The 24,246-nt window shown below is 38.0% G+C and overlaps 3 protein-coding genes across 5 annotated transcripts; 1 reads left to right on the plus strand and 2 right to left on the minus strand.

Annotated features, from left to right (window-relative positions):
• Nucleotides 1-33: 33 nt before the first annotated feature.
• On the minus strand, nucleotides 34-5,696 carry LOC134742052 (organic cation transporter protein). The gene is made up of 8 exons (XM_063674979.1): nucleotides 5,316-5,696; nucleotides 5,160-5,239; nucleotides 4,918-5,077; nucleotides 4,468-4,794; nucleotides 4,171-4,395; nucleotides 3,845-4,062; nucleotides 3,523-3,722; nucleotides 34-420 (listed from the first exon to the last, which is right to left on the minus strand). The coding sequence occupies exons 1-8, from the start codon at nucleotides 5,531-5,533 to the stop codon at nucleotides 220-222; spliced, it is 1,629 nt and encodes a 542-aa protein (XP_063531049.1). The 5' UTR covers nucleotides 5,534-5,696; the 3' UTR covers nucleotides 34-219.
• Nucleotides 5,697-8,432: 2,736 nt separating this feature from the next.
• Nucleotides 8,433-23,089, plus strand: LOC134742054 (uncharacterized). Of its 3 annotated transcripts, none has more exons than XM_063674982.1 (11): nucleotides 8,433-8,658; nucleotides 8,961-9,195; nucleotides 11,066-11,157; nucleotides 11,928-12,051; nucleotides 12,819-12,979; nucleotides 13,574-13,802; nucleotides 14,974-15,192; nucleotides 17,047-17,178; nucleotides 20,001-20,410; nucleotides 21,218-21,400; nucleotides 21,446-23,089. In XM_063674982.1, the coding sequence occupies exons 1-11, from the start codon at nucleotides 8,548-8,550 to the stop codon at nucleotides 21,536-21,538; spliced, it is 1,989 nt and encodes a 662-aa protein (XP_063531052.1). In that variant the 5' UTR covers nucleotides 8,433-8,547; the 3' UTR covers nucleotides 21,539-23,089. The 3 variants fall into 3 exon arrangements, with proteins under 3 accessions (XP_063531052.1, XP_063531053.1, XP_063531051.1); XM_063674983.1 differs by having other exon boundaries at nucleotides 21,218-21,319; nucleotides 21,365-23,089; XM_063674981.1 differs by having other exon boundaries at nucleotides 21,218-23,089.
• On the minus strand, nucleotides 22,967-23,766 carry LOC134742057 (intraflagellar transport protein 20 homolog B-like). The gene is made up of 3 exons (XM_063674986.1): nucleotides 23,642-23,766; nucleotides 23,374-23,528; nucleotides 22,967-23,252 (listed from the first exon to the last, which is right to left on the minus strand). Exons 1-3 carry the CDS (start codon nucleotides 23,763-23,765, stop codon nucleotides 23,136-23,138), a joined length of 396 nt encoding a protein of 131 aa, XP_063531056.1. The 5' UTR covers nucleotide 23,766; the 3' UTR covers nucleotides 22,967-23,135.
• Nucleotides 23,767-24,246: the final 480 nt, after the last annotated feature.

Here is a 24,246-nt window from a genome sequence, read left to right on the forward strand (position 1 = left end):
AATTATTCTTATTCAAATCGATTTGAATTGTTGAACGAATGAATCATGTCCGTCAGTAGAAAAAAGCGGAAGATTTAAAAAATGTAGGCGTGAAGGGTTATCGTTCTACAGAAAATAGTAGTTTCGCGCCTTTTTCTACTGACAAAGTTGTTTGACAGAATATATTAAGTGAAATTGTATAATAACACAAACATAAAAATATTATAAGAACAAATAGATTTATTCAACAGTAATGTCTTCTTGCTTCCTCAATGACAGTTTTGATAACAGGGTGTATTTTTTTCCAAAATTTTGCGCGTCTTCAATAGTTTCTGGAAGTTTTGCGTTTAAGGTTTCTGGAAGCAGTAGATAACTAGTAACTCCAACTAAAGAGACCCCAGCTAATAGTAATCCCGGCCACCTTGAATCTACGTGGCGTCCCTGTAAACGTAAGAGTTTATATAACGAACAAATTTCTAAAATAAAAATAAGCGAGTGTGGAGTCGATTTCGCTGATTAGCGAACTATACTCCACCTCCCTCGACAAGAAATTGTAGAAAATTATTGAGGGTGCTACTTCCTACGTAACTGTCACATTTTTGACGTAAAATGCATAAACATGGCAACAATTTAGTATGAAATTTTTTTAGTGTCAGTTTATTTAATTTCTACTATTTTATATCGCACTATAAATGAAGCATATGATCCAAGGATCCATGTCTCCAAAGAAATTAGACTAATAAATAAAAATAATATTACTTAATCCACAAATTTTCGTAATCAAATGGTATACCGTAATTATTTATTGAATGTTTTTTAATCTATTATGTAGAATTTAACGAAACTGCTGACATACTATTGTAATTTAATAATTTTGAATGTAATTTTGATTGTCTCTGTTATTTTTCATATTCAATTATTCATAATGTAAAAAACCGACAATCACAATATAAATTCCTAAGAATCTACCATGTGTAATTTTAAGTGCAATTGTATATTGTGAGATAAATAAATCATATCATATCATATCATATGGGTCCAGTGCAGGCCGTCCAAGGGACGCATTTATGCCTTAGAGGGAGCAAGTGATATTGCTATCTCATTCCATCGCATAGCTGCGTGGCCTACGCTGGGCCATGGTGTACAGGAGCCATAAATAAGGGTCTCGCCGCAATCCTATAGTGAAACTGCCCCTGGCTTTCAGTGTATACCGTTCTTAGGTGCGTTTATTTGTCTTGTTATAAAGCTCGCTCCACTCTCGTGCACGATTTCGCAGATCTGCGAAACCGACTTCAACGCGCGTTAAAAAAGCGCTTGAATCTGCCAGCACGCTAAATTCGATATAAAGACCAAGGCTTTAAGTTGCAAATCCAACAACGCTTGATAAAAAGCGCTAACGCCATTGTGTGAATAAATACACATGTTTACAATGCATGTGCTCGAAAAGTGCGTTTCCTACGGAGCCATATCATGCGGAAAGTACTACTTTTCCGTACTAGTGCTTTTTGTGTTTGCGTTTGTTTGTCTCCTTATAAGATATCGTTTTACCAAATTCCAACCCTAGAATCCTCTTGGTTTGGCCATAAAAAATAAAAAAATAAATGTTTTTATTTTTTTATAGCTAAACTAGTAGCTCGATTTCGTTGTTTTTTTTTTGGAAAATAAATTACTCTTAGGTGCATGTAACCATTCAAATTTTAAAGATCATCATCTTCCTCGCGTTGTCCCAGCATTTTTGCCACGGCTCATGGGAGCCTGGGGTCCGCTTGGCAACTAATCCCAAGAATTGGCGTAGGCACTAGTTTTTACGAAAGCAACTGCAAATCCAATTTTTAAAGATATCTAACTACTAGTTTAGCTACAGAAAAATAAAAACATTTATTTTTTTATTTTTTATGGCCAAACCAAGAGGATTCTAGGGTTGGAATTTGGTAAAACGATATCTTATAAGGAGACAAATAAACGCACCTAAGAAAGGTATACATTTTAGCCAGGGGCAGTTTCACTATAGGATTGCGGCCACACCCTTTGTTGCCTTTGTATGCGGGTCCTTATGCGAAAAATATTTTTCACATCACCTATTCGATAAAGGGCTTTTTCTTCCCCGCTAGAAGGGATCAAAGCGGCACCTTTCTTCCCTGCTAGGAGGGATCGAAGTGGCACTTTCCTGTTCTAGGACGTATTTTTTTTTACATATAGGTATAATTTTTTTAGGTTAATTAATATTTTGGAACATAACAATTTCCTCCTAGGTAATGTGAAAAACAGTATGTGTCACATGGTAGCAAAATTATTTCCACCTTGGGCGTTAACACTTGAATCCCTCAATACGCGCCGGATTCTATTTTAGAATCCCTCGCTACGCTCAGGACTCAATTATAGAATCCTTCGCTTCGTTCAAGATTCAATATACGCCCTCGCCGTAAATATGTCATTTTGCTCCCTTGTGACACAATCTACTTTTTCACATCAACTATTCGGAAAAGGTTTTTTCTTCCCTGCTACTATTTTATATCGCACTATAAATTGCTGCCTGCAAAGTGGCACTTTTCTATTCTAGAACATGTTTTTGTTTGCATATTTTTTTTCATAATATTTTGAAACATAATAATAATAATAAAGCACTTAACACTTGAATACCTCACTACGCTCAGGATTCTATTTTAGAATCACTTGCAACGCTCGGGATTCAATTATAGAAACTTTTGCTTCATGATTTAATGCACGCCCTCGCCGTAATATGTAATTTTGCTCCCTTGTGACACAATCTACTATTGATTTTTCTTGTAAAATGCTTTACTTTGTGACTGTATTTGTATCTACCTATGTAGAGAGAGTTGTAAGACTTTGATACGAATGAGGGCTAACGCGTATGAATTCGCCGCTAGGGGCGCTAGTGTAGATGGTGGTCTTTTCCATAGTTCGACATGTCAGATGTCACTTGTCACTTCAATGACTGACAGCTGTTCTTTAGTCTTTTGGACCACCATCAACAGAGGCGCCGATTTTTTCATGGGGACTTCCGGCTCGAGCGCCATCTTGATAGTTAGCATCGTGATTAATTACTTTGTTTTTTGCTCATTAATATTGTTTAAAGTGTAATATCGATAGCTTATTATACAGTAAACTAATGTGGTAGTGTGCAGTGAATGGAGAATTAATTTTGAAGCGCGTTTAACCACCATCTTGGAGTCAACGGCCGGTAGTCCACGTGCTTCTTGTAAAGTCTAGCTATCGATTTACAAGAGCTAACAAATCACCGTACACTGTCTTGTACAACCGTACAATTTTGTCGTTTTTAAACCTCTTAATACCTTGATACTGGCGAAATAGTCCCACTGGGCTGAAGCCATAATTTTAAAAGAAGAACAGAGGCGCCAACTGGTGAGCAAAAAAACGATAGCCCTCATTAGGTAAGAGCTTTTAGTTTCAAGGAGATTTATTTAAACAACTAGAACCGTAGTTAGGACCAATCAACCTTGACGGTACAAACATACACATAACTTTAGTTAGATTATTAATTTTGTTTTCGATGTGACTTACCAAGTATAAAACGTACGGCGCAATAGCTGCACCTCCACTAGATATAACATTTCCCAATGAAATCCCAGATTGCCTCAGACACGTGGGATACAATTCCATATTAAACATACTAATAGTGTAATACGTAGATGTAATAAATAACCGGTTTGTAAAAAATAATGAAGTTCCAACCCAATGACTTTGGATCCATCCATTTGAATCTAAAACAACATAACAAATAACAATGCAAAATAATAACATCAAGAATAAGTAGCACTTTGAATGTTTTAATAAAATACATTTGCAAAGTAAATATTGATGTATTCAATGTATTCAAACCCACTATTTTCGCGAATTGCGACTATGGTCCACATAAGAGCCGAAATGCTAAAGGAAATAGCACCCGTGTAACGGCGCCCAATACGCTCTGTTAGCAAGGCGCCTAGAAAGTATCCAGGAAACTCTGCAAAAGCTTGCCAAGAGGCTTCCAAAAACGGATTGCCGCCGGACTTCTCACCAGGGGTGAAAAGAAGAATTGTGTACGTTAAGGTTACAATCAATCTGCGAAGAATTTATATCATTAGCCATTAGCTTAGATTTATAAAAAACATCTCGTAAATACTCACTATGATACGAATAGAATATTATTTAGTTTAAATCATAACTTACGATATAACTAATTGTAAAATGGTATGCGTAGCCAGTCTCCAATGAGTAAACAGAGCGAACACGCCTAGTGACTGAATTTTCCCAATTGGTGGTGTTCTTCGTATTTCGTTCTCAATTTCAGGACTTAACGTAGTCTTATTCGTAACAGCAATCCGCTGAAGATGGACAATACAATCATCTATTTTGCCCGAAATCCACGACCACCGAGGAGATTCTATAATGTTCCTGCGCAAAATAAAATTAATACGCTATTTTTCCTTTCTGGTTTGTACTTTGTTATTTTTTCTAATTACTTACCAAGAAAAAAACATAAAAAGTAATTGCGACGATGTGGTAATAGACATTAATATTTTCCAGTCTCTAAGCCACCAATACAATAACGGCAGCACGCACATGCCTACACTAAGCGATGTATTTCGAAGAGTGGTGACTACGGCCCGTCGATCTGGTGCTGACATTTCCATAGATATTATATATGAACTTTGTACAACTGTCCATGTTGATAAGCATGTGACCAGAGCGCCACTTACAAAGAAAATGAAATAATTACTTCCCAAAAGCGAGACAATCCTTCCAACAACTATTAAAGCCAAGGAAATTATATAAGTCATTCGACGTCCGTATCTGAAAACAATATTGGGTTAGATAGTGGCACCCGTACCTCCCTATAAGAAATTTACATATATCGAAGTATACGTTTTTGGCAAGCCTTACAAAAAAAAAACAAACAAAAAAACTTGTACTTACACGTCTCCAAACCAACCGAAAATCAAAGCTCCAGCTATTTCTCCAAATCTGCTGATTGAGAAAACATTTGCCACATAGAGCTCATTATCACAAACCCAGTTATTATCGGAAGCTACCGTGGATTCATACCAAGTTTTATCATATGCATATTTCACACAATCTGAAATTAAAATTACTTGGAGATTTTGTTCTAATAGGATAAAGCGATATTTTCCTACAATATTAATAGTTTAATTACTTACTTCTCGTTTCATTGTTTACGTCAGGATTAATGTAAATTGAACAATCATTGAATTTGCTTCTTCCTATTGTGTCCTGAAACCTGCATATGAAATACTATACTTTAGGGGAATTCTTTTTACTTTTGAAAATTTAAAATGTAAAATTACGTAACTTACGTGGGTATATATTTCGATTTCCATGCAAGTTCACTCACATTTCTAGGTTTTTCTGGAAGCTCACAAGAATGTGGAATAGTAGCCAAAACAAATAATAAGCTATTATACGACATCATCCAAAAAAATGGAAGTACTATATTATAAACCAAGTCAAACTTTTTTTGAAATAGACCATTGTCCCCAACTTCTGATAATGCACGATCATACACAGTATCCATATTGGCTAGAAATATCCAAAGAACGTAATTGACGGGTATTCACAGAAGAAGACTTCAAGAAAATGAATAGTTACTGGCTTCTCAATATAAAACATACGTTTTCATTTATCAAACATATTAAGCATATATAAACAGCTTTATCTCTTTAATTATGTTCCCACCTACATTTCTTGCATGCTGTTTTGATTGTTTTTTTTTATAGGTGTGTTTTGATTTCACGGGAGATGACTCAAACTCAATCACACGACTGATTCGAGCTCACACTCCAACATAGGTTAAGAGGGTGAAAAAATAAATTGTGGAACGGCCTAAACAAGTAAACAGTGTAATTATATGTTGTAGGTATATATGTGCATGAACCTTACAATACACTTTCTTGAAGATTCGATTAATTATATCATGAAAGAATACGTCGCTAAGAATACTATTTCAATAATTTAGTTCAGTCGCGGTTGAAAGTCGAAATATTATAAAGCCTACCTCTAGTTAAAACTAGTGAAGAACAATAAGCAGAAAATGTAAGTAAACATTTGTGGGTGTGTATCTAATGATGTTGTAATTGTAATGCATTATTTAAACAATCTCAGAAGTTATCTCAATGGGTGCTTACGTAAGCAAATAAATGTCCGACAGCACATTAAACAAATAGATTTTATCGCTTCAAGGAAATAGTTACACTTGTCTTAATAGGTATGACGATAGAGTTTCGAAAGCAGTTTCATTTGTCAGCAGAAAAAGGCGTCAAATTCAGAATTTGTACGAGTTCTCGACCCTTTATGCATATATTTTTCAAAGCTGACTTTTTCCACTGACCACACTATATTCTTTTTTATGTCTAGACTGGAATTCGATTTAATGGAATATATATATATATATATACACATATATATATATATATATATATATATTATATATAATCAACTATAGTCTGGAAAATATTTTTTTAAAGGCGGCAGATTTTTTTAATGTTTAAGTTTAAGTTACTATTAGGAGCAGTTAAGTTATTATTAGGTTAGTTAGTACTTAGCAGCAGTAAGAATGTATACATATCCCTAAAAGCTCTATACTTGACGTAGCACTTGGCATAAAAACTAAGCGTGGTCCGACTATAGGTGTTCTGTTAAATATCAATAGTCATTTGTACAACAAGAGAGCAAAGTTTGATATTTCTTCGAGTGCTTATTTTGAGTCCCGTGGAAGCGAAACATAGGTAAGTACTATAACTCGCTACGCTCGTGAATCTACTTTAGAATCTTGAGCGTAGTAAGGGACTCAAAAGCGCACGAAATGTAAATAACTTTGATCTCGTTTTGCACATACGTATAAAACAATGTAAAACAATACATGTAAAACAATGATTTTACCAATAAATAAATCAATCAAATCAATCAATCAATACAAATTTTCACCTCAGCAGTGAGAACTTATTAGAAGGAAAAATACAACCACAAAAATGTAACCCTTCTTCATCACTTATTCACTTATGTTTTCTTAAGGTATTCTAACAATTAAGTTTAATTACCTACCGCAGTAAAACACAAAAACAAAACGAAAGAAATTTCAGTGAAATTTAAATAATATGGAAATATAATGGAAATAACGAACATCAATTGACAGTTCAAACGACAACTTTTTTTGTAAAAAAAAAACTTCGTAAGATACGGTCCGAATTGCGGATACTTATTTTTGTCAACTATAGTAGAGATTGTTAAAAGTAGAATTATTTATATTATAGTTGGCAAAGCGAAAGCGCGAAATTCATTTTTTTTATGGGACGACATCCCTTCTCGCCTACATTTTTTAATTTTGCCGCTTTTTTCTACTGGCAAAATTTGCTTGACCAACTACATTTTGCGTAATAATCTTTGTATTTTTTAAGTTCATTAATTTAATTGTACATTAAAATACGTAAAATATAGTGTTTTTATCAAATTTTAAACTTTCATTTCTAATTATAACGAGTTCATATTTGTAGGTAGTTTGGACCGATGCATTCGGACGTTTTTCAGGGGTCTATTATAAATCGTCAATATACTGTTGAATAATGTTTGAACTGTTTTGTCTATTTCTTTTTGCTAATAACGTGAAAGGGACAGAGAGAACAGAATACAAGTATATTTTGTATTAGGCCCCGCACTTTCTATAAACTTACTATACTCTTTGCCCCGCACGTTGAACTCGTTGAAGTGACATTCGAGTGTAAAGGTCACTTGAATATCATTATGTCTCACTCAGTGAGCAAAATGCGATTTTGCTCACAGTTATTAAGTAGCAAAGTGCCCTTGTTCGAGCTGCTGAGGTGAAAATAATGTTTCTCAAACATGAGTCCTGCAAGGGCACATCAATAATACTTTTAACTAAATAAATTAATTAATCACGAAGGGTCGCGTCCTTACTAATTCCTTCCAGTTCGCCTCCCATACACATTTTGAATCTGGCAGTGGGGCGACACTCCTCCTTTCGGGCATTCTCGGCTCCGATCGGTTCAGCAATCAGCATTGCTCCGAGCTCCGAGCAATTATTAATCTCCCTCCACGCCGCGAAAGCGAGTGTAGCCCCTACACAGTGTGGAGGAAGCTTTAGAGTTGACACAACTTGACGTCCCTTTGCGTATACGACCACAGATAAGATAATAAATTGAATTTTCACAATAGTGCCATTCATTAGAAAGGGACAGCATGATTCGTCCCTGATCGCTCTCAAACTCCGGTTTTGTAGGAATTCTCCTTTCTGTGCGGTAGTACTATTATTTATTCTGTGAATTTCGTGCTTTTTCCTTCTGACAAACTGGTTTGCACTATGTTTATTTTGTCAAATAAAGGGGTATTTTAAATTAATGCACTGGTAAATATAGATATATTTATCACTTGTGGCAAGCCTGTTTAGAGCGAATAGAGCATAGAGCCGATAGAGCGGTTGATTGACTCGGCTTGATAGCTTGCCGCCTGTGCGATTTCCTGGAGATTTTCGCGCCTCATCTATTTTATGTTTTACATTGCATGTGACATTTCAATATGGGTGCATATTTATCAGAACCGGTTACTGAAAAAATTTCTAGCGATGAATCAAATAGTAAACTTGAGTGCGGGGCAAGCTCCATGCAGGGATGGCGTGTCAATCAGGAGGTACGGATATTATATGTAATTGTATCATTGATTCTCGTTACTGTCTATCCACGCAACTAATAATGTTTCATTTATTGCAAATTTGGTTTCACACAAAGCCTTGCCGCAATTTCATGTTTTAGTCTGTAATTTATTTTACTAGCATCTATTGTACCTACCTTTTCATAGTTATAACCTATTACAAGACAACGGATATATGTCAAAGATTGTTTTGTGCTGTATTTCCCGTAGAAATATATCGCGTACAGAATCAAGCATCGTTTATATTCACAGTCTTTTCATTGTGTTATCTTTGTTCGTAGGATGCACACAATACAGTGTTAGATTTCGATGAACATACATCTCTATTCGCTGTATACGATGGCCACGGGGGCGCGGAAGTGGCAACCTATTGCTCCAAGAATCTCCCGGAATGTATTAAGAATACAGAGGCATACAAAAATGGGGACATGACAAAGGCGCTGGAAGATGCATTCTTGGGATTTGATGCCAACATTGCTACCAAAGAGGTTATGGCTGTGTTGAAGGAATTGGCAGGTATGTGAATCTTATGATTGTATAGAGTCTGTGCGGAAAGAGAAGTTGTGGAATGTATGGGAACGAATACATTCCATGACTCTTCTCTTTCCGAATATACTCTACTCTGTTGGCTTAGTTAGGAATTAAAAGAATTGTTATAAAAATGATTCTATGGGGCCTTTTTTGGTACCTAAGCTTCTTAATATAAATCTAAAGGAAACCTTTGTGGTATTTGTGAAGACAAGCAAAGAAGAAATTGGAGAATCGCTATGAACTTGAAACACTGCTAGGTAGGTACACAGTATACAAATTAGTCATATTATTTAATTGGTCACTTCTAGCAACAGGTAACATAATTATCCCACCAAAAACGTGTAGTTTGTGAAGTTAGGGCTTGTAGAGTTAGAAGCTCAGCACTACACAAAATCTGATAACTTTTTGACAGTGCGAGCCTTACGGTTTTGTCTTGGCAACATTTTACATGAAAATATTTTTGGTGTCACTATTGACATCATATCCCGAGAATTTCGGTTATCTGAGATAATACAAACCCAAGTTATTAAGGTTCAAAAAACGACAAAGACTTTGAGAAAAAGTAGGTAGTGCCCTTGCGCTTCACTTGGCTCGTCTTGGCGGGGGCACGGTAGTGCAGATATTGATGGTTGTCAATAATGCATATAGTATTTTTCAAATGCGATGGGTATGGTGACATTTTATTATTTTGGCATTGGTATTTTAGACGAATCCTTTATAAAAGTGTATTATTATGCACCCCAAAATAACAAAATATATACATACACATACCAAAAAAATGTAAATAGTTATAAAAATAAACAGATAAATTTTAATTTCATCGAGTTTCATTCAATTGCAATAGTTTGACTCCACTTATCAACCAAATCAATTCCTCTATCATGTCCAATTGGAAAGGTATATACTGTATATATAATTAAAAATATAAATCATCACCAATAGGATTGATTATATGCCCTGCAATTGTAAAGGTACTGTATGTATAATTAAAAATATAAATCATCACCAATACTCTTTGTAGATTTATCGAGAATCATAAAAAATCGTTTCAAATGTACACAATGTCACAACTCACAACCCTATAATGGGGTTGGCAACTGTCAAAGGTTTGCAGAGATAGCGCCATCACAGCTTGCCCCTTTTTCTATGAGATTTGGCTTAAAGGGCTGGCATCCGGGGCATTAAAAAAACAAAAATTTGACACAATTCTAGGGATTGACAGGGCAAGCTATGCTGGCGCCATCTGCTGAACACTTCGACCGGCCAACCCCATTGCTGAATGACATGTGTGACTGTACCCATCGTGTTTGAAAAGTACTATAACCTCGTAAGGCCCATTGCTGTGCATTACAATGTACACACTGTTTCAATCTAATTTGAACCTTACACTAATTAAGTAAGTAGAATTTCTTTTGTTTCAATGTTTTCTAAAACAAACGAAAGTCATCCTAATCTTCTATACAACAAGGTTCAAATTAAAAATAGGGAAACTTTGTATGGTGGGCCTTACGAGGATAATTGTGAATTATCATAATATTGCAATTAGAAACTATACTTATTAAGGTTCCCTTTAAATACATATTTTTAGAATACAAATCCTTAAAAAAAAATTTTGCTTTTGCCTTACCCTCAAAGTAAGAATAAGAATAAAAAGGCGTCTATTTTTCCTTTCTCTTGAGTGTGTGAAATCTCAGTTATGCCATTTTTTTCCTAAATGAATCCAAATAGATTAGTGTTATTATCATCATTTGTTATCATGGCCAGGCCCGCTGATAGGCTGAATGAAAATTTGAAGGGATAAATTACCTTAAATTTTCGTTATTTCAAGTGACATAATAGACTATATCTTTTTTAGGTGAAATCAATCCACCAGGACCTAGCGATAATGAGGAATCCGAAGATGAAAATGTTAGCAACTTATACCAAGAAGCACATCTTCCTCTCCAGGTAATAAATAAACGAAATTTCAATTATTTATCTTGTTTATCTACAAGCTTTAACTATAAAGTTCAACGCCGCGCTCGTAATTTTGCATACTAAAAATCGGTCATAATCACAAGTGCCCTGCAAAGAATGTAATAATAAATGGACCTGAATCATTGTATGAGCAGGCAGAGCAGGTCTACTTCACAAAATGGTATTTTTCGAGAGTAAATGCATATATGTGTACTTTAAATTATCAGTATTTTTGGCTATAGGTGTGCCATGATTTCTCCAGGACCCCGTCATCGGATTCTTATTGGTTCACAATGGGATCAGATAGCATTTTTTTATATATGTCGTGTGCGCGCGCGTTATCGTAAACATTTTTTGGAATGCAGAAAGGTTGATACTGGGCTGTAGAATAAGAAGAATAAGAAAACATTTATTGCCACACAAAAAAGAGATTACAGAATATATAAAAAAAATAAGCATGCGCTGCGCCAGCCATTTCATTACAAATTGACCGCGCAGCGCTGATTTTCAGTCCGTCCCCTTAGTGCCAGTTGCACCATCCGCACTTGACAGACTGATCAACGTCACCCGGCGCGCCGCGGCGGTTTACTATGAAACTTTCCATACAATAAAATTTAGCAAACTCTTTAACGATGACAAACAGTTTGGTGCAACCGACCCTTACTGAACCACATTTGACGGTCAAACGTATGGCTGATGGGAAGTTTGGCGACGTAAGGCTTTTCGCTTTTCGCACCTCATTATATATTGGTATTCCACAGGAAGTGCTAGCTAAATACGAGAACAAGTTGAGCTCCCTGCATCGTGCCCGGCTCGGTGACACCGCCACGCCGCTCTCCCCGTGTCTGCGCGCCAAGAAGAACCCTGATGAGGCTGGGGGATCAGGTAACATTTCTTGTCATTTACTATTACCAAAGATACATTAAGATATCATGTATTCACTTTTTTTTACATTGTATTGTAATCCGTGTCTGCTCGCATAGGACTCGCAAATATTAAGGAGCCTTCTCAGTGCCTTCACTGTCACCCCACATGCGTGCTGCTGAGCTCAGATATAAGCCCATCCACATACAAGTTAAAGAAACGGCACATACATATTTTGGCTAAAGTGTAGAGTTTGTGAAGTTAGCGCTTGTAGAGTTAGAAGCTTGGCTCTACACTCTGATAACTTTTCGACAGTGCGAGCCTTATGGTTTCGTCTTGGCAACATTTTACATGACAATGTTATTGGTGGGATTATGCATTACTCGAATTCTATGGTACCGCGTGTGTACGCGATAAAGTAAGAAATTCGTTATTACGGACTCTGACCGTGACCTTAGTTTGAGATGTCAACTTACCTAGAGTCTAACTGCAAACTAATAGAATAACGTGACGCATGTGACTGCACGTAACATGTGTGTTGATGGATTATAGTAGATTTTTATGGCATTTTAGGTTACATGGTAGAGGTTAACAGGCGTTAAAGTTAAAAACAACCAATCAAAAGTATGCCGTTGTTTGGCTAGTCGCGGTTTTTGTTCCAGTTCAAACGCAGTCAAATTTGAATATTGGTAACCCTCACTGAGAACGACATATTCATACCAATTTAGTCTCAAACTCTAAAATCGCCCATGTAAAGCCTAGATAATAAATTAATAATTTTAATTCAGGTCTCGGAGCGTCGAGCTCTAGCGCCCCCGCCTCCGGCTCAAGCACTGCTGCAGAGGAAGATCCGTCATGCTCCAACCCTGAAGAAGCCAAACCTGACGAGGACACTGGAGGCGTGTCCTCGACGAACTCCAATGACCAAGATAAAGACGTCAATGGCGAGGTGAGTCATATTGATCTTTAAAATTCAGGTCTTGGGGCGTCGAGTTCCAGCGTCTCAGCCTTTGGCTCAAGCACTGTTGCAGAGGAAGGTCCATCATGCTCCAACCCTGAAGAGAAACCTGTCGAGGACACCGGAGGCGTGTCCTTGACAAACTCGAATGACCAATATGACGTCAGTGGAGAGGTGAGTCAGTGATATTTTATGTACTGATAAAGATTCGATGCAATCTCTATCGAATCAGCATAGGTAGGTATCAAAAGATGATAAAACTGATGAACCTATTATTGCGCATCATTTCCTTGAACTCTGCCACTGCTATTTCGCACGTGCAAAAGTGTGACTCGTATACCAACATTTTTAATTAAAGATTGGCAAGTGTTTTTGAAACAACTTATCAAAGTCTTGGCGCTTTTAAGATAGACAATAAAAACAAAATTAAAAGATCTATCCAAATTTGCATTTAACTATATAATTGCTTGCCGCTTGCTAAGGTGCCGCCGACCTTTCACCGTATCCACTCCGCTGTTTAAAAAGTACAGTAATGTAGATGATAATTAAGTTTCCCGGAATTATTATTACTCTTTCTCTCCATAGGTTTCAACAAGCGACTCCGCAAAAGAGTCCATGGAAGTAGACAAATCCACAGCTCCCGACAGCTCCGCCGACAACTGCACACAGCCCAACCAGAGCGAGGACGCCAAGCCCAGCAACGGCGGTGACGTTTGCAATGGAGAAGTCCCGGATTCCAAGCAGGGAGATGGAGAAGAGAGTAATATTACGTCTTCGAATGGCTCCACGTCGCCGCAAAAGGGGAAGAATAAAGGTAAGTGGCGACATCTTTAGCAGAACAGTTTTATGTTTAACTGGGCTATTAGTAAGTATTTAAGTATCAATGTACCCCTATACATTACAAGCATAAGGGAGAGTACCTTCGCAGTACTTTGTGTGTTTTTACTAAACAAAGACTTCTTGTAATAATTCCAAAACGGCTCATGTTGGCTATACTTAGTTTTCATTGAAAGTATTTATTGAGCTTTTGTTTTACGAATGTTTTCATATTTTTGAACCTATGCGTTTTTTTAACTTTATCAAAAATTGTTGTTGGAACGTTTTTAATACCAATCCAACGATACCTTACATATCAGTGAAAAAATATATATTAAAAAAAACGTGTGTAGAATTAGGGGGGTGTCACTTCGCAGTTTAGGTACATTTGGCCGGCGCGCCTCCCGGGCAGGCGTATGGCAATGGGCTGCCGCTCGACTCGCGCAAAATTGAAAATACGTAATGCCTTCGAAACCTAAATCTATAGATATTGTTCTGTTTACGGATGTCTGAATATACGGAAGAACATGGAAGCAGAAATAACATTTTTTTTAAATTCCGGACTATATTGACCGACATATTTTCAAAGGAATAAGTACTTCTGTAGCATACCTACTTCCGTGAGAATCAGACATGCTATATCCGGGTAAAAAAATATATATTTACAGGATCAACGTTTGTAATTCCTACATATTTATCTTAAAAATAACAAATCAGTATATTCTATTTTTTTATTCCGTAGACTAAAATGACATTTCATGTGGTACTAAGAAATGTCATCTCATACACATGAAACATCATTTTAGTCTACGGAATAAAAAAACAGACTTTAGGTATAGGTACAAAAGCTTGTCGCGTGACAACCCCGTGCCGACACTCACAGCTCGGTCATAAAACTGCGGCGCGCAAAGAAAATTCACGGTTCGTGCGCGGTTATAAGTTTCAATTTTGCTTGCAGGCGGCGAGTATAGGTATAATTTTATACCTAAGTCTGACTTCTGTGAAGGAGTGAATTTTCTGTACTGTAGTATTATTAGTTATTCTGTGGTAGAATTGAAAAAAAAAAATTTGTTTTCCTAGTTTTTACTTTAACGTTCTGTCACATTCACATGTGGACAGTGGAGTCTTAGTAATAGGGTCCCGTTTTTACCCTTTTTTATTTATTCCAGCCAAACTGTCACCCGTTTCAAGCACAGACAAAGTACCCGAGAGGCCTAAGAAGTCCAAGCTCCGCCGCGCCGCCGCCGCCGTCTACGAAACCCTGATGCGGCAGGCCGCGGCGGAAGATGATGACGAGAGCGACTCCAATGATGAGACCTTCGAGGGTGGGGAGATCAACTCTTCTGATGAAGAGAATGTCAATGGTGTTGAGGATTCTTCTAATGAAGGTCAGTTTTTATTAGACATATTGCAATGTTGGTTGTCGTTTACGAAGGACTTATGTATGTATGTATGTATGTTTATTGTACATAGAAAAACAAATACGAGAAACACAGTTACAAAGAGATATAAATACAACAAAGGCGAACTTATCCCTATATGGGATCTCTTCCAGTCAACCTTTGAGGAAATTAGTAGAAAATAAGTAATAATGAATGACATTCAAAAACAACAATGTACAACCACTAAAAGTAATGAAATATAAATTTTGAATACACATTATTACAAATATACTTAAATACAAATTAAAGAATAAAATAATTCAATTCAATTATTTATTTCAGGCAAATGCCCATATAATTTGTTAGTAATACAATTAAATTAATCTTAATATGCTAATGTTAGTAAATACACATTAAATTACGAATAAAAATATACATCACATTTAACTATTTACATAATGAAGACTGCCACATTCCAAACACTACCGCTGTACATGCAACAGCATCCAGTGGTGTTGGAACGGGCAGTCTAGCCTCTCGGCCAGCTCACACAACAGACTGTTGAAGCTACCGCGCAACCGCCGCATCAGTGAGGCAGTACGCTTACGCATTATGGCCTGGAATCCATCAGTTCGAGCCTCTGCAAACATACCTGATGCATTGCAGAAGCGCAGCAGACCCAACAGTACCCTAAACCCATTATTATATTGTACTCTCAAGGTGTTGAGAGTACTCTGCGTATATCTTACCCTCAGGCTGCACGTGTGGAAGCTCTGGCAGTAGGCCTTAAACAATGTTATTTTGACATCTTTTGTACACCGTGCAAACCTGCGGGCAAGCATATTACAACGCACAGCCATGGAGCGTCTCTCCCTTTCCACGTCTATGCCATCTGAGAGGTCCGCAGTCACCCAATGGCCCAAGTATTTAATGCATACCAAAAATTAATATTAAAGTGCAAATAGGCCTAGCAACAAGCCCTTTTAAATCTCTCGAGTTTGTCAAGCAGCTCTTCACTGAGGTCCAAAAAAGCAATATCGCTGTAATCTAAAAATGGAAGTAATAGCGAACAAGCAAGGGTTATTTTAGTTTGAAGAGGAAGGAAATTTTGCATACGCCTCAGTGAGTGGAGAGACGCAAAAAGTTTATTACTGATGTCAGACACGTGAACTGACCAGGACAAAGTTTGGTCCATGAACTCGCATGATGATACCTAAGCTAAGTTGAAAATATTAAAAATAAAAATCAGTAGCATAAGTTATTTTACAGGAATCAGGTTGGTGCCTCTTTTTTAGTAAAAAAATACCTGTGTCAAGAGACACCGCTCCTCCATAGAGATTAACAACATCTATGGTGTGTTTAACATAATCTTAATTACTTAAGTACTAGAGGGGATAGCATTTATTATTCACTAGAACTAGACGCCATAACAACAATATTAATATGGTCACGCCATTACAATATAATGAGTAAGACTATTAACTATAAACTAATTATTATATTTTCTAAGAGGAAAATGGGGTAATCGTTCCGTCAAAAAGTACTTTGAGTACCTCCACCTCCGACAATGCGACTTATGCGACAGCATAGTAAAGATGAAGATGTCCAAATGCCTAAAACTCCTGCAATCAAAAACATTTGCACAATCTTGACGTCTGATTACGTTTGGCACTTTCAGTGATTCGATGTTGTTTTTCTTTTTACCGTTGGCACTAGTACAGTCAAAGTGCCGGCCAAATTAGCCAAATATCAGACACATCGCTTTGGCCTTCACTGTCTATTTCACGTTCACTACTAACAAATGTACCAAGCAGTTTATCTACATGTATATGGAATTAACGTGTTTTATTTTACGTACAGGCGAAGAGGAGGAAGAGGACGAGGAGGATTACGACGCAGAATCCAGTGACGAAGATGTTGAGGAGGATCTCTCCATGACGGAGGAGCCCGGCAACGACAGCGGCTGCACTGCTGTGGTGGCGTTACTCAAAGGTATGACCAGTTTCTGAAACATTTTCAACCTAATAGTAAATTCGCGATAACTCAAAAAAATAGACATGTAACAACATGAAAAAAAAACTATGAATACGGATTATATCGCGTATATTGAATTTATAATACATCCCGACGTTTCGAACCCTTTACAGCGTTCGCTAACTAACTATCGCGGTAACCGAAGACAATATTATAGACATGTAACAAGTTCAATGTGGAGAAGATCGGCATAAAAAAAATATAACAGGGAAGACCGTCATAGCGCAAGAACTTTCGTATTTTGTATATGTGCGTCTCTCAGACAGTCAGAAAGGAAGATATTCGCTCTTTCTTCACTACCGATCTTCTGTAAGTGGAGTATGTACAAACGAGTTAAAAGCGACAAAGGAGCTTGAAGACGGTCTTTGCTTTTAGACGGTCTTCTCCCTTAATGTTCAAAATGCATGTCACACCATTATTACAGTACACAAAAGAAGTACTTTGTTTACTAGTTACTATGTGCTATTTAGACCTTACTGAAGAGCAATTGAACAAACTCGAACGACTTCAAAACGTCTGCATTAGGTTCATTTTCGGGTTGCGCAAATTCGACCATATTTCAAGCTTTCGTTCGCAGCTTAAGTGGCTGCCCATCCGATTCCGACGCAACACACATATTCTTTCTCTTCTGTATGCCACTCTATTTCACCCCAATACTCCTTCCTATCTTAAAGCCCGGTTTAAATATCTTTCCTCACTTAGATGCTCTCAAAATCTGCTACTTGTTCCCCCTCCCTGTTGTTCAAAATTTTACACCAACTCTTTCAGTTTTCGTGCTGTCCGGCTCTGGAATAGTCTGCCCATTAATATCAGACGTGCTAAATCACTCCCCATTTTTAAAAACCTATTAAAAGATCATTACTTGTCTATTTCATTATGATCCTGTTGTCCTTTAATTTATTTGTCGTTATTATGGCTTCCTTTGTCATTTATATATATATGTATACTATGTGTTTATATATATATATATTTGTATACAATAATATACATGTAGTCTAATTTAACTATATATGTGTAGTATATGTATTATATTATATTTTTATTGTTTTCTTTATTTTGCACCACCCGATAACTACCGTTTCGTTCGCCATCTCTCTATCTGAAGGTTGGCTGGAAGAGATCGCTGTTTAGCGATAAGTCCGCCTGTTGTTACCTACCAATTTATATCTTTTCTCAATGTCTGTATCTTTTTTTTTTCATGTAGTGTGCACAATAAAGCATTTTATTATTATTATTATTATTTGTATCTCATATAAACTCACGGGTATATACATCCCGGTCATTAGATAGGCGTGCGTGGGGATACAGATCCAACACGTAGAGGCCCTTTGGAGAAGTTTGCTGTTATGTAATACACCTGCTAGAACCCATTCACGGGTACAAATAGATATCCGTAAATCGGTTCCAACAGGCGTAGGGGCTATTATAAACACAGTGGAAAAGAGTGCCGGTTATGGTGTTGAAGTTTGGCTGGTCAAAAGATTGGGCTATGGCTGAGAGGTCCGGACACCTGCCATAACAATGTTGTACACGTTATCGAGGCAGGCGGTGACTCGCCGCTGACTAGATGGGCCCCTGAAACTGCCGTCGTGAAGACGACCAGGAGCAACACCAGTGTGAGCGGCTCAGGGGTGTCGAGAGGTGTGCGCCGCTTTCTACCCAGTGGCTGTTACCAGCCACTGTGCCAACTCGCGTCTTATGCATCTTTCACTTCCACCCCTGGAGCATATAGCTCTAGCGACTCCTCTCTGGACAGCCAATGAAGGCAAGCCAGAGCTGAGAGTCCTGCGGGTCCCCTTGGGGTCCACTCCGACCGACGAAGACACGCCGGAGACGGAGACCCTGACCGACTCTCGGGAGCACTCGGGTCCGTGGGGTCGTTACTCCCCAACAGCTCGCCACAAGCTGCCCTGCGGGCTTATTATTATTATTATTATTATGTTTTTCACAAGCAAAAACTAACCTACGCACGCTGAGTGCAGAAATTACTTGCGCGAAGAGTACATGGTGCCTGATAATAATTAGGTTGTTAGAGTTTTGAATGATTCACGGTTAGTTTCACTAGACTTATATTTAAAAAAAAACTATGGATACAAATAATACAAAAGGTAATCACGGTCTATATCCCGGTCAATATAAGTCTAATTAGGTTGTATAAGTCTAATTAGTACTGGTGCCTGATAATAATTAGGTTGTTAGAGTTTTGAATGATTCACGGTTAGTTTCACTAGACTTATATTGAAAAAAAAAAAAAAAACTATGAATACAAATAATACAAAAGGTAATCACGGTCTATATCCCGGTCAATATAAGTCTAATTAGGTTGTTGTCAACCTAATGTCAATAGTCAAGATTCATTGGTTCAGCCATTATTTCTGTTTTTCGACGAACCACTCATGAAATCTGATATCAAGTACTTACTTACTTACTCACTTACTTCGTTGGCTCAGCAACCCAAAATGGGACTTGGCCTCCGACACAGCGCCACTTTTCTCGATCCTGTGCGACCTCTCGCCAATTGGTGACTCGAAGTTCGCACAGATCCGCCTCCACCCTGTCGCACCAGCGATACCTGGTATCAAGCTAGCTAGCTGGTAGCTGGTATCAAGTACAGTCAACCAATTTGATTCCTAGGTCGCTTTAACTACTAGATACATGACATAAAACACTCAATAAGCACTGTCGTGGAAGATAAACATAATGATTCTCTGTGTAATGGTTCCATAGTGGCCTAGGAATCAAATTAGTCGGCTGTACATACATGGTTGACTTCCTTACAGGTAATGAGCTGTACGTCGCGAACGCTGGGGACTCCCGCTGTATCATCTGCAGAGAAGGCAAAGCCATCGACATGTCCATAGATCACAAACCTGAAGACGCTCCCGAACTGGAGCGAATCACAAAAGCGGGCGGCAAAGTCTCCAACGACGGACGCATTAACGGCGGCCTCAACCTCTCAAGAGCCATCGGCGACCACTCTTACAAGCAGAACAAGGAATTGGACGCCAAAGAGCAAATGATCACGGCTCTGCCAGACGTTAAAACGTTAACCATCGACCCCATCAAGGACCAGTTCATGGTTCTGGCTTGCGACGGAATATGGAACTTCATGTCTAGTCAAGATGTATGCGATTTCATTCTACCGAGGTTGGCGGAAGGGAGGGAGCGGTTATCTCAAATTTGTGAGGAGGTACGTGGTTTTAGCTTTGGTTGTTGTTGAATCTTGCACCGCTAATTGCAAGGATAATGAGGTACTATATACCGTACCATACCTCATTATCCTTAGTATCACATTGACATTCGACACTTACGCGTAACTGAACATTGGCACCTAGATTCTAGCTCGTTGCGAATTATAGCGATAGTTATCAATGGCCATTTTAATGTTGGCTGAGTTTCGGCCGCAAAAAACGAAATTTCGTTATCGCTCGAATGATAGAGAGACATAAGGAAATTTCGATAGTTGCGGTAGATCTTCTGGTACTAGACTGGAGGGGTTATTCCCGCTAGTTACCACCAAGTTGTTACCAGTGGTATAGTTAACGCTATCTCTACTGAGCTCGTTCACTTACCTGGCATTCTGTTAAACAAAAGCCATTATTTATTTTGTGCGCGTGGCCTTTGTGCCTGAGCGCGTGGCCATTGTGTGTGAGCCTCAGGCACAATAAGGCCCGCCACGCGCTCACACAAAAGCACCTGACTGGAGGCAAAGAAATACTGAGCTGAGTGAAATCGAATCGCCTTCAGTGTGTGGTACAAGCGACACATTTGACAGTATTAGTGAAAATATAAATGAATACTAGGTAAACTACAACCCCTTTATTCATAAAACTTTACGGGCCTGATTTAGTTAAATTATGTTTTATCTATTTCTTACAAATACATAAGTCAAAATGACAGATAAAGACAAACGATTCATAGCTAATTCAGGCCAGTAACGCGTTTATGAATAACGCCATAAATCTTTGCAACTAACTAAATAATAACTATGTTTTAGATGTTCGATCACTGCCTGGCGCCGAGCACGATGGGCGACGGCACCGGCTGCGACAACATGACGGCCATGATCGTGCGCTTCAAGGACGGGCCGGTGGGCGCGGCCGACGTGGCGCAGGCCGACGTGGCGCAGGCCGGCGTGGCGCAGGCCGACGTGGCGCAGGCCGACGTGGCGCAGGCCGACGTGGCGCAGGCCGACGTGGTGCAGGCCGACGCGGCGCAGGCCGAGGGCCGCAAGCGCGCCGCCGACGACGACGACCAGCCCGACTCTAAGCGACAGAAGACCGACGACGACAGCTCGCAAGTGACGTCCAGTGTGTAAGACAGTGTTCGCTACACGTAGTATTGTGATATTGTTTGATTGAGACTGTAAAGTGGAGGAATGCCTTTTGAAAGGCCTGTTGCTATTTAATTTTTTATGTTTAAATGATCTTAGTCGTCTCGTAGAGTTCAGTTTGATCAATTTTTTGTTTTGGATTATTTAGTTGTCCGTTTCCCAAAGTATCTGCTCCAAGGTAAAATTTTCCCAGATCGACCTTACGCCATAAAACTCATCTAATAAGCCATGTTTCCCAATTAACCTGTTCTTATGACGTCCTTACTCCAAAATACTTTAATCTCTCCATTATCTGAATCACCCATTCCCAAAATATCCTGTTGCTAAAAGATCCAATAACGCAAACTATCTCAGTTGTCACATTCCGGGTCCTGATAGATGCCAAACGACCACTAAAGTGATATAGCCGTTTCCTAAAATGGTAATGGTAATGAGGGTTTCTTAGTGAAATTATATTTTGCGAAAAACTGTCTGGGAAACGAAGTAGGAGAAGGATTTTTCAAGAAAACGACAATGTCGGGATAGGACGTTTTGGGAACGGATCTTTTAGGAAAAGTATGACTTAGGAAAAATCGTTATCTGGAAATTGAAAATTATTGGAAATGGGTCACGTAAGAAACGTTAATGACGGAAACGGACATTTTTAGAAACTGATAGCACGATCCAGGTCATTTTTGTTTCCATGCTCCCTCTGAATGTAGTGGTTCTCATGCGGTGCTTGTTATGGGATTAAAGTAAGCAAAAAGTGTCAATTTTCCTTTTTTTCCGTATAATTTAGTTTTCAGTGTAATTTTAAATAAGAGGGAGTGAATTAAGATCTTAATTCGCATCTTACTGACAATTGCAAGTAGCTTGTAAGCAGCTAATGTAAGTTAAAATAGTGATTCAATCTACGATTTAACATTTATATTCATTTTTGGATGAATATTACGTACATATTTTTTTCACAAGCATTATTTTGTCGCTAGAGGAGGCAAGTTTTTAATTTTATAGACATTTCAATGGTAATTTCAATAGATTGACGTGATCGGGGACTTTCCTTATAATGTATGCTTTAAAAATGTAAACGACCATGCTGATCGTAAGCATGTGAAGTATTGTTAGAAGAAACTAAATTATGTTCATGTTTGGATAATAAATTGTGGATTGGAATGAAATGTTGATTGAAATCAATCGTAATCTAATTCAATTGCCTTTGTTAATTGCTTTATATAATAAGTAGTATATTTTTGTAATCACAAGTGTTTAGAAACAACATTTAGGCACTATGTAAGGTTAGTTGGTGTACGATTTATTCCATACGATGTATAATTCAAATGTTCTGCCTTAATTAATTTGAGTAGCCTGGTTTTTGGCTTGGCTGACTGAATTACTGTTCGATAATCATGGGTTAATTTTCAATCAAATACATCGTACTAGGAAAGACTGTTTAATTAATTTATGAAGCAGGATTATATACTTATGTTCATAACCCCATTTATACTACATTAATATCCTTTCACGTGTGTTTCGAAGAAAATACATTTTTACAGACTGTTTGCTAGTTTTTCTTGCTAATTATAAGGTAGTGCTTACATATTGACTATCGTAGTTGCGTTAAATATTCGACAGTTTCCATTTGTGTCGCCTCGAGAATCTGAAGGGCGTCATATTCACTGTCCAATTGCTCGAGAATGATCGTTTTTTCATTTATCTGAGCCTGAAACCAGTTTTTACATATTAAATTTTCAATGAAGAAAAAAAAGCATCTGGAAGCGTTTTGTGAAAATCCACATAGCTATTGCAGGTAAAAAGTGTTCTCTAATTAGGATTAAACTTGCTTGTAATTTGGCTTGTTCAGTTTCCCTTTCTTTAGCAATTGATTGTAGAAGATTCATTGAACCAATCGCAGCCATTTTCTGTTTCTCTACGTTCTCGCCAAGTTCCGTGAGCATGGCCAGCAGAGAATTGATGATCTTACCAAAATCTTGTATCTCTACAAAATAAAAGTTCTGCTTTGAATGATCATCAATGATCTATTATCAGACGTTACCTTCAGGAGAATCTACTACTACTACTAGCTGGAATTCTACGATAGTATGTACTTACTAGTCTCATAATCTTGGCAAGTATCTCTCACATCTTCCGTCTCTTTTAGTATTGTAGATTCTAATACCCTAATTTTATTTATATCATCGTAATAGAGATGAGCTTTTTGCAGTTCTTCTGCCATTTTTAGCTAGCCGGATGTATAATTCAGTCCTTGTTGCAGTGTAAATAAGCACAATAAAAATGTTTGTTGTCTAAAGTTCCATAGCAACCGTTGCTATTCTGCTACCATCGGTACAAGTGAGGACAAAGGTCAAAACTCATTCGAAACATGCGCAGATCGACGCCATAAAAGCATTCAACCATGTTAAACTTAAGAGCGCCAGGCTACGCTTTTATAAAATTCCTGTAACTTGTATTGCTTGTAATCGCAGTCTGTATGTGGTCTGTATCTATCATCTAATAATATTAGAAAGTGAGGCATGTACATATTATGCGGGCTGTACACACTCGTCGAGATACCCCGAGACAAGCTGAGAACGAGTGTCAACATGCTGCTCCCTTCTCGTCTCGCTTTTCCGTGTCTCGTCTTGCGCTTCTCCAATTACATTGGAGTGGGCAGAGGGCCTACCGCGAACCACGTTCGACGTGTTGCCTCTCTGTCG

The sequence above is a fragment of the Cydia strobilella genome, chromosome 6, assembly GCF_947568885.1.
Source record: "Cydia strobilella chromosome 6, ilCydStro3.1, whole genome shotgun sequence".
In the NCBI taxonomy this organism is placed as follows: Eukaryota; Metazoa; Arthropoda; class Insecta; order Lepidoptera; family Tortricidae; genus Cydia; species Cydia strobilella.